General features: G+C 54.8%; 1 protein-coding gene across 1 annotated transcript; it reads right to left on the bottom strand.

Moving 5' to 3' along the window:
• Positions 1–125: 125 nt before the first annotated feature.
• Positions 126–9,266, bottom strand: LOC101933521 (regulator of G-protein signaling 22-like). The gene is made up of 5 exons (XM_005296331.3): positions 9,087–9,266; positions 8,319–8,396; positions 6,565–7,474; positions 5,801–5,996; positions 126–4,205 (listed from the first exon to the last, which is right to left on the bottom strand). Exons 1-5 carry the CDS (start codon positions 9,239–9,241, stop codon positions 3,961–3,963), a joined length of 1,584 nt encoding a protein of 527 aa, XP_005296388.3. The 5' UTR covers positions 9,242–9,266; the 3' UTR covers positions 126–3,960.
• Positions 9,267–9,605: the final 339 nt, after the last annotated feature.

Genomic DNA, 9,605 nt, shown 5'->3' with positions numbered 1-9,605 from the left:
AGTCCTCTAGCTCACTATCTCAGCCAGTAGCTTCTGCAGTGTCTAGGGTTGTGTCCAGTTCCTGGTGGTGGGGTTTGAAGCCCTTCCCCAGGGGAGCTCATCCTGCAGCCCCAGAGATATCGGTGTTAGGAATGTGTTCTGGCTATTCAGCCTGTTTGCTTTGTGTGCATCCCATTAAACCTCCTCCTCCTCCCCCCTCCACCACTCTCCTAATGCTTCCCTTCTCAGGGCTAGTGTCCTGCTCCTCTGGTTTGTTACATTCAGCCCTGGCCCTTATTCACATACCAAGAGCAAACTCAGCCATGGGGGGATGTCTATAGAGAGTCAGGAACATGTTTCCCAGAACATCCTGGGCAGCAAACACTGTTGTACTGGTGCTGATGTCATGGCTGTACCAATATAGAAACAACCTGTGGAACTCCCTGTAGCAGGAGATAGTAAGGCCCAGGCTGCACTGGGCTTTAAAAGGATTGGTTGATTTTTATGAACACTAATAGCATATACGACTCCACAAACTCACATGACCTGGGTAATTTAAACCTCATTATTATGTGTATTACAGCAGTGCCTGGAGCCCCTGCCGATCTAAAGCGAAGACACTTGCAAAGGCCTTGCAAAACTTGGCTTATGCCAAGATGCAGAAGGTGGGGGGAGGGAAGGACTGACAAGGTAAACTGTGAAATCGCTGTAAGCAGTAGTGGTAGCTCACCCCTGGCCTGGTCGTTATCAGCTGCTAGGGTTCGGGAGGCATCACAGCAGCGTTGAGCTTGAAGGATGAGGTAGTAGCGGCATGGATTTTCAGGGGAATTGTCCCATTCATAAAGGGTGGGATGGGGGAAAGCCTGGATGCACAAAGGTACTTTGGTGTTGCAATGCTGAGTGTCACAGCGCCTAACTGTTAGGGGGTAGAAAATCACAGGAACATGCTGCAAGTCACAAAGCCTGAGTTCAGCACCTATCGTCCCTACAAAGTGCATGGGTGAGACAAGCGCTTTAGACTGCACATCCCAAAAGCCAGCATGGTAGACAGGGAGCTGCCTAAGCTAGCCCATGGGAGATGCTGACCAGCAGGGGATGTGCTAAGCCCTGCTCCTCTCACAGAGACAGGCACCTAAGTCCAGGCAGGGAGGTGTGTATCTCTTCCGGCATCCTTAGCCAGGAACCCTCTTTGGAGTTAGGCACCTATGCCACTTTTGCAAGAGGCTGGGCGGGGAGGAGGGCCTTTTTCACAAGTTTTAGCCCAGTGGTTCGGATTCTCACCTGGAAGACCCCCAGGTAAAATCCCCCCTGAGGATTTGAACTGGGATCTGCCCCATCTTAGGTGAGTGCCCTAATCGCTGGACATGCATTTGCTCTGTCTCCCTGGCCCAAATGACTAATTATTTATCCACAGTGGAACAGCCTCAACAGGAGAGATTCAGGGAGCCCCACATAGGACTATCCCATAGCCCAGTGGTTAGAGCACATTCCCGAGAGGTGACAGAGTCCAGTTAAAATCCCTTCTCCCCCTCAAGTGGAGAGGGGACTTGAAACAGGTGCTCTCCCACAGCCCAGGTAAGCACCCTAACCACTGGGCTAAAAGAGCCATGAGGGAGGGCTACTCCCCTGGCTGACTTGTGTGTGCCTGAAGGGCCCAACTGATAGGCAGCCTCTGAGCATGCCTACGGCTCAGGCCCCATACATGACTTAAGTGGCCAAACTCCTACTTCCCGTCATGGGGCATAGGCAGGAGCCAGGCATCCAGATTCCTAGAGTGAGGCAGCAGTGCACATGCCCAGAGCCTCAACCACTGTCACCACAAGAACTTTTACAGCAGAAATGTAGGCGCTGAGAGAGTTTAGGCACCTAGAGGGTTTGCCAGTTGTGTGAATCACCTAAAACTGGGACGTGGGGCCTCGACCCAGACTTAGGTGCCTAAGTCCCTTTGTGAATCGAGGCCAAAGTGACTGGGTAGTGCAGTCAGGGAATGCTGGCAGAGCAAAGGCAGCGTCTCAGCAGCACAAGGAATTAATAGAGCAAGTGGGGCTAAGTTGTGAAGAGAAAGAAAGGTAAGTAGCTCGTGCAGAAGGGGGAGCCAGAGGTGGGTGATGAGCTGGGAACCTGATGTTAGCAGCACTTTGAATGCACACAAGGGGGCAAGAGTTCAGTGGTTAAGGCTAGCCAGGAGGAGGTCGCTACAGAGCGTGAGGCTGCAGCAGGCAACGTGTGAGTGAATGTCCCGTGTCAGGATCTGAGCTGACCACTGTGCAGGCAGCCGTGGAATCCTTCAGCCCCACAGCCAGCACTGCACAGCTGCCAGCACTGTCACGCCATCCTCTGGCACTGGCCGCTACCCCACTTTCACCCAAGAGCCTTGAGTTTGTAGAGCGGCTCCTATGGGCCTGGAACTCAATCCCGTACCCGATGATCAACTCAAAGTCATTCTTAATAGGGACACAGGCTAGTGCCATAACACACGAGTCAAATACATAGCTGTAGAGTGAGCTGACACAGCACATCCTTTGAACTCCACCCCTGGTTAAAGAACCTTCCAGCCCTTCCCTGCTGCACCTGGCGCAGGACCCTGCTCTGGGCCGAGGGCTGCCTTTCCTTCTCTTTAGCTTCACGTACGCTGTAAGAGTGTGGGTGGGTTGCTCGGTTGGGGAGGGAGGAAGCGCAAGCACCTTGTTCTGCCCAGCTGCCTCCAGTCTGGAGGCAGAGAGGGGGGGTCTGAATGAGAATACTGGACCGACCTATTATGTCAGATAAGCAGCCCACTTATCCCTGTCTCAGAGCTTAGGCTGGAACTGCCCCGGTGGCTGCAGCTCTCAGATCTGGAAACTCCATGTGAAGCTTAACCCTTAACATCACACAGATACCCCACTGTGATCTTGGCTCCCAGCCGCTCTACGAGGACTCTTCCTAGGAGGGCTGCTCACTGCCATGTGATTAATGTTAATCTGGTCCTTTGAGCAGGAGGAGGAAATGCTGGCGGGGGGAGGTATTGGCCTTTTCGTGGAGGGAGAGAGCAGATCTGGTGCTCCCCGGTGCACTGAATCAGCTACTGCAGCAGCACTGAGAACGCAGGCAGCCTCAGCTCTTCTGGGTTCAGCAAGAGCTTGTGTCCAGCCTGGCTAATTGAAACCTGCCTTAGTGAGAGGGACTTTGGCCAAGACTCCCAGGTTTTCTCTCGGTGCCAAGGGACCTTGAACTTCCAGCGGGGTGCCCAAGCCTTGCTTTACCATGCCACCCTACAGCACAGGGCCACTGTTCCCAGATCTCTCTCCTAGCTGTTGGCTGTTTGCCTTCCCTGTGTTTAAAAACAGCTCAGAGCTTGATTTTGCAGCACACCGGCCACCTCGAGCTGCCATTCGTGTTGCCAGCGTTACGGCTCTGCATTGGGTGCTGTAGGCTAGCGCACTTTCTGTCCTGTTCAGAGCAGCACCGGTACCGTGGGAAGGGGAGGAAGTTGAACTTGTGCTGACCTCTTGCCGTTTCCAAACACAGAAGTGCGGGTGCTCGTATCTTCGCTGCTGGAGGCCTGAGTAAAGAGGGAGTTATAACATCCAATTCTGTGTGCTTACAGGAGCAGAAAGGCCCTGTAACAAGCTGGAGGAGAGGGGGGTCATTGGGTTTGTGTAGGTCACTTCCTGCCCTAGGCTGTAGTGTGTTGTTACTGTCTGCTGTTCAACAGCTGCTGGGTTCCAACCCAGAAGTGGCTGTATTGGACAATGGGGAGGGATGTTGGTATATGGAGAAAAGTGGCTCCAGCCGTCCAAGGTGCCATTTGTTGTGGGTGTTGCTATATGAATAGCTGCTGCAAACGCCACCTCCTTCCTGTACTGGCACGTGGGTGGGAGGAGCAGCTTGGGGGCTACCAGCAGGAACACCCAGGCTGAGCCCCTTTGTGTCTTATCGAAGTCGCCAAGCTGCTGGCAGGAGCATTTCGTAGATTAAACACCTCAGGCCTGAGTTCTGAGTTTACAGCCAGCTGCGACCCTTTGCTGGCTGCCCGTTCCCTTTAGGAGTGGGTGTGCAAACCTGTCCGCTGACCTTCAGGGCAATGCCCCTGCTGACGGAGAAGGTGTAAGTGAAGCTGTCCTGCTGCTTGCTCCCCTTCACGTTGGCGCGCTGCTGCAGAGGAGGCAGCTGGAATGTTTGTGGTGGGCCCTGGGACCGCTCAAACAGGGCCCGTCTCTGCTGTAGGAGCTGCTGGGCTCTCAGCACTGCAGAGGGAGAGACAGTCACGAGAAAGGGTCTGATTTCTCATTTTCTCTCCACACCCAGCCCAGGACTCCATTCCCTCTCCTCCCCCTCAGCCACCCGGGGTTCTGCAGCCCAAGCTAAAGATCAGGTGTGGTCAATATTCGGATGAGACTACCCCCTTCCTCCAAAGGGAAGTTCAGGATGATTCAATGGGGGTGGGGTGGGGGAGGTGGGTGGACTCTTCCTAAAAGCCTGTGCCCCAGCACGGTGCCAGATGTAAAGCCAAGGTCTTGGCTTCTTGTCATGAGAGATCCTCTTGCACTTTTCCTCACAGGCAGGAGGCTCCCCCTGGTGTTGTGGTCAAATCAACTCTGGTAATAATATTCTGCCGCTCTTTAGTCCCCCTGCAGTTTCCTGTGGACGGTGATACTTCACTTCCCCTTGTGTAGTGACTGGGGCAGTGTGACTGCTGTGGCCTACCCCCATGTTGGCTGCACTTAAGTAGCACTGATTCTTGTCTCTACGTTGTCTGTAAAGCTTTTGGGATGAAAAGGGCTCGGGGAAGAGTAAAGGATCTGACACTGAGCCCTTGGAGGGACAGTTCTCTCTGCCCCAGCTCAAGGAAACAGCTTAAGTGCTGCCAAGGGACTTCTGTGGCTCAGCGTTTTGAAAGGGCAGCTTTGCGCCTGGAGCACCTGGCCAGCGTGGAGGAAAAATCTCTCAGCTCAGCATCGTCCCTGCAGATGTTTACTGATGTGGGTAGAGCAGGCACTTAGCCTGCACGAGACAGGAACTGGTGGTAAAAGCCTGTCCGGGCAATAAATACTCCATTCTACAAGGCAGTCCCGTGGGGAATTCATCCCTGAGGGCAGGACCACCCTTCTGCAATTGCTAGGGGCGAAAGGCCCTACTAGCCTCAGCGTGATTTCGGTCTGCACAGGGGACAAGAGACGCACAAAGCTGAGCCGTGGGGGTGCCCTTCCCTGGGGCCAGAGCTGCACCATGGGCTTGAGATAAACTGGGTGAAAAACACCCCTCCCTGCCCAGAGAATGAAAACCAGGAGGGGGGGACATCTGGCCATTCACTAGGAAGTGACCTGCCCCACCCAATGAGAGATCAAAGGTCCTTTACATCCTGCCTCAGCTCTGGGCAGCTCAAGGTGCTGACAGGCTGGAGGGAGCTCAGAGATGAGTCCCACAAAGAGCAGGAAAGTCTAGCTAGGAGCAGTGGATGAAATAAAGCAAAAGGAGCATTCAGGTGGCATCACTCCTGCCAGGGTAAGCTACTGGGCTCTGGCATTATTTTCCCAAGGGGAATGAGGAAGGCTTCATGTGAGCCACACAGGTCATTTTTTTTCAATTGGCCATGGGCCTTTGTGAGAGCCAGGCCTGCACATGCTGTTTCTTTAGCATGGGTATTGCACTTGCAAATGTAAGCACACAACTGTCTGCACATGCCCCTTCAGCCTCTCTTGCTTGAAGTGTGCTGCCCAGCTCCCACAGCAGGGAACCCTCCTGGAGCAGCTGCAAAATCCCTGCCATCTCCTGCTCCTCGGATTCTCCAGAGAAGGAGTGGGCTCCACAGCCTGACAGGGGCTCAGGGTGATGAACGTACCCGGGGCTCTCTGGGCACTCTCAAGCGACCGCTTCAGCCAGGCCTTTCGGAACCCAGCCCAGTACGGCAGTAGGGTGCTGAAGACGGACTCCCTCAGCTCATCGAACAGGCCGGGAGGTGGTGCTGGGGCATCCTGCTGGAGGGCCTGCTCAGCTGCCCGGACAGCTCTCCCCAGCTTCTCAGCATCCACCGCCACCTAGAGAGCAAGCCACAAACACGGTCAGGGGCCTGGGGCAGGGGAGCAAGTCTCCATGTTACCAGCTGCAAAAAGATCTGCTAGATATCCCAGCTGCTTCTACGCCAGTTTGGCCTCTCATTCTGCACAGGCTGGTGCTGGGCTCTCTCAGCCCAATGCTCCCAGAGCGCAGGTGCTGCTGTGCAGGGCGTTTCCCAGACCAGGTGAGCTGAGAACGGGCTTGGGGGGGGCTGAGCTGGGGAAGTGGGGAAGCTGGCCTGGGGAGTACGTTGGGGTTGATCACTGTATTTCATCATCTTGGAATTTTTTGGGTGGGGGAGAAAATTGGGAACTAGCCAGTTCCCCCATACAGCATTAAACATGACCATTGAGGCCCAGTCCTGCTGTCACTGACTTCAGTGGGAGCCCATAGAGTTTACACACCCACCACTCTGTTTTGCAGAACTCCTGTGTTCTATATCAACTCACTGCTAATGCTTTAGATCCAGCTCCTCCTCTCTCTTGCCCTAAGCCTGCCTGACCGTCTCTTTGCCCTGTCCCTACTCCTCTGTCAGAGCGCGAGGCCTACCTGCAGCCGGGGCTCCAGCTGGGAGACAAGGAAGCAGTTGCGGATCACCTGCACCTTCTTCCTCAGGAGAGCCCTGTCCGGCATGGCGTGATGGGCGTTCTTGAACTTCTGCACCTCCAGCTGGAAGTGCAGGCCGTGTTCCAGCACAGGGGGGCCATGGACCTGCAGGTGTTTGAGGAAGTGCAGCATCTCCAGGGTGGGCCAGCCTTCGGCAGCAGCCCTGAGGAATTGGCAGAAGGAGGCCTTGTCTTCCTGGCTGGGCTGGGCTGTAGCTGCTGACCCCACCGCGGCTTTCCTGTTCTTTAGACGCTTGAGGGCCACCTTGGCAGCCAGCAAATGCAGGAGTGGCTGAAGTTTGGGCCAGCCCTCGTCTTGCATCTGGGAGGGCTGTACTCCGTGCCTGCCCAGCCCCTCGCTCACCTCAGCCCAGAAGCTCTCGAAGGCCGGAGCAACGTGCGCATACAAGGCAGCTTGGATTTCATCCATGCTTGAGTTGCTTACTCCTCCCTGGCCCACCTCTGCCCTCAGTCTCTTCCTCAGCTCCCTGGGGAGGGGAGGAGTCAGCGGCCCAGCCCCTTGCTGGTCCCAGAGGTCCAGGAGCTTCAGCACACAGCTCAGCCGCATCCTGCCCTCTGGGGCTGCCTGGCACCGCTCCAGCTTCTCCAACAGCCCCAGCACCCTCTGGAGCCCTGCATCTTGCATTTCCTGAGCCGCCTTTCTGTAGGCTTTGAAAACCACCTTGTTGTTGAGCAGGTCCAGGGCACGCTGGGGTGTCACTGACCCTTCCCCGCTTGCCAGGCCAGCCTGGCCTGAGCCCTGGGGCTTGGCCGCTGCTTTCTTTCGCCGCCTCCTCTGCTGCTCTCTGCCTTCCTGGGCATGAAAGCTGGTATTTTCCTTCCTCTTCCTGGCCCTGCAAGGATGCAAACAGGTTCTCAATACAGCCATAGCACATCAGGCTATGATCTTGTTGGATCTGATAAGCTGAACGGCATCAGGCCTGCTTTGTGCTTAGATGGGAGACCCTTCCCCCACTCCACAGCCAGGGAAACCAAGAAGCAGTGATGGTGGTTTTGAGGGGGTATCTACACCGAGTCTGTGCTGTCCCTATGTCCTCACATGATGCTGGTGGCTGCTGTGCTGTTGGAGATGTTTTTCAGGGCCTGACCACTTACGGTCATTGTAGATCCCATGAGACGGAGGGGTTGTCCTAGCCCTATTCCAGGGCAGGGAATTGTATCCTGCCTCCTAACTTCCCTCTGCAGTGGGGTGCTGTGTTCTTCATGTCCTCTGCAGTGTTTGTGTGATGGGGAAATAGCTGCCTTAATCCACCCCAGACGCAGCTGTATGCCAGTGGAGGGCACAGTGATTCTCAGCTCGAGAGTTCTGTGAAGTGATTTGGGTCTTTTCGCAAATGAGGGGTAAGATCGAAATATAAGATCATTATCAGCATAGCAGCCTTCATTCCCTCTGGGCATCAGGGCTCTATCGTGCAAATATCACCAGAGCACACGTTCTTAACTAGACGCGTGCCGTAGAGGCTACCTACACACAGTGGGGACAGTGGGCAGCAGGGGCTTGACTAAAACGGCTGGAATTTTAGCTGTGAAAATGATTCATCAGCTTGGTAACACCTCTGGGAATCCAAATGTCCAACTGGACACCTGAGTTCCTTTTGCAGCACTCACAAAGCCGGGTTTGCCAGCGCGAATCCCAAGCAACTGTGTCCCCTTTGCTGAGTTCAGATAAAGAAGTACCTGTCTCTTCTCTGCTTTATTCTACTGTCTTTGCTCCTGACATCCTGCACTTCCAAGTAAGAGGCTGGGGTGCAGTACCTGCAAGAAAGAGGGTGGCACAGAACAAATGAGCCAGGTGGGCAGTTGTCTCGCTTAGAAGCAGAGTTTAAAAGATTTTTGCGACGCACATTGGCCGAGTGGAAATAATTCTCTCAAGCTGCCGCCAAAGCTGAAAGTGAATGAAATACCCAGGCCAATCCTTAATTTAGCTGCTCCACTCTCAAGTGGAGGTGCTGTCAGGAGTGGAGCAGGAACGCTGGCTATGGAGCAGTTCCCAGCTACTCCAGTCCTGGCCTCCCACAGCAGAAGGGGCTGTAGGGAGAGGAGCAGGAGCCCTGGCTGTGGGGAGAGTTCATAGGTACTTTCAGCAGGCCAAGTGCAAGAAGGTAGTGGGTGAGCACTGGCTTTGGGGCAAGGGGGAGCTCCTAGATTACTCCAGTCTGAGCTCCCAGCAGAAAGTACTTCAGAAGATGGTGCAGGAGCACCTACTTTAGAAGGCCTGAATCCAGGACTGCCAGCATTTTGTTTGAGGCTGCAAAGAGCCAAACTGCTCTGAGAGGAGGAGTAAGGCCCTTCACTGGGTGCAGTTAGGGAGCTTTCTGAGATGTGTCCGTGGACAAAGCAAGAACTGAATTCTCCCATAAACCACTTCTCTCCCCCTTGCCTGCCAGTGCCTTACACCCAGGTCTGGAAACCAAAGAAGAGGACCCAAGGCTTCTTGGGACTCACTCCAGGAAGGTGGCTATCTCATAGCGGAGGTAGCGGAGCCAAGCCTCACAGAGAACAGCGAGCACATGCTGAGCCACTGGCTCCAAGGCCAAAGGCTCCAGAGGTTGGTTGCTGGAGCTGAGCATCTCCTGGAGATGCTGGATGTAATGTGGCATATCGGAGCTGAGTCCTGCAGGGAGAAGAAAAGCAGAGCAGAGCGGTGGCCTAGGATTCCATCTTCAAAGGCAAATTCACTAGGGCAGGGAAGTAACATGCAGCCACTCGACACGAACCCTCCTCCAGTGCACCCCTTTGCACTGGTTCTCCAGAGGAGTCCAAGGAAATCTCCCCATAAGGCAATGTGTTGGTCCCCAGCTGCCATTTGTGGAAGACAGTGGTGCAGCAAGTCTACTTGAGCAGGAAACTTTCCCCCCACCCTATACACTGGCCCGTGCCTCCCATGTGTCCCTACAACTGCGATGAGCTGTGGTAGAGACTCCCCTCCCAGAGGATGGGCTGCTTCTCTGGCTTCGGGAATTC

This window comes from Chrysemys picta, chromosome 3 (assembly GCF_011386835.1).
Source record: "Chrysemys picta bellii isolate R12L10 chromosome 3, ASM1138683v2, whole genome shotgun sequence".
Taxonomy (NCBI): domain Eukaryota; kingdom Metazoa; phylum Chordata; order Testudines; family Emydidae; genus Chrysemys; species Chrysemys picta.
Note: the sequence above shows the minus strand (reverse complement) of the source record. Positions and strands in the feature narration are given on the sequence as shown.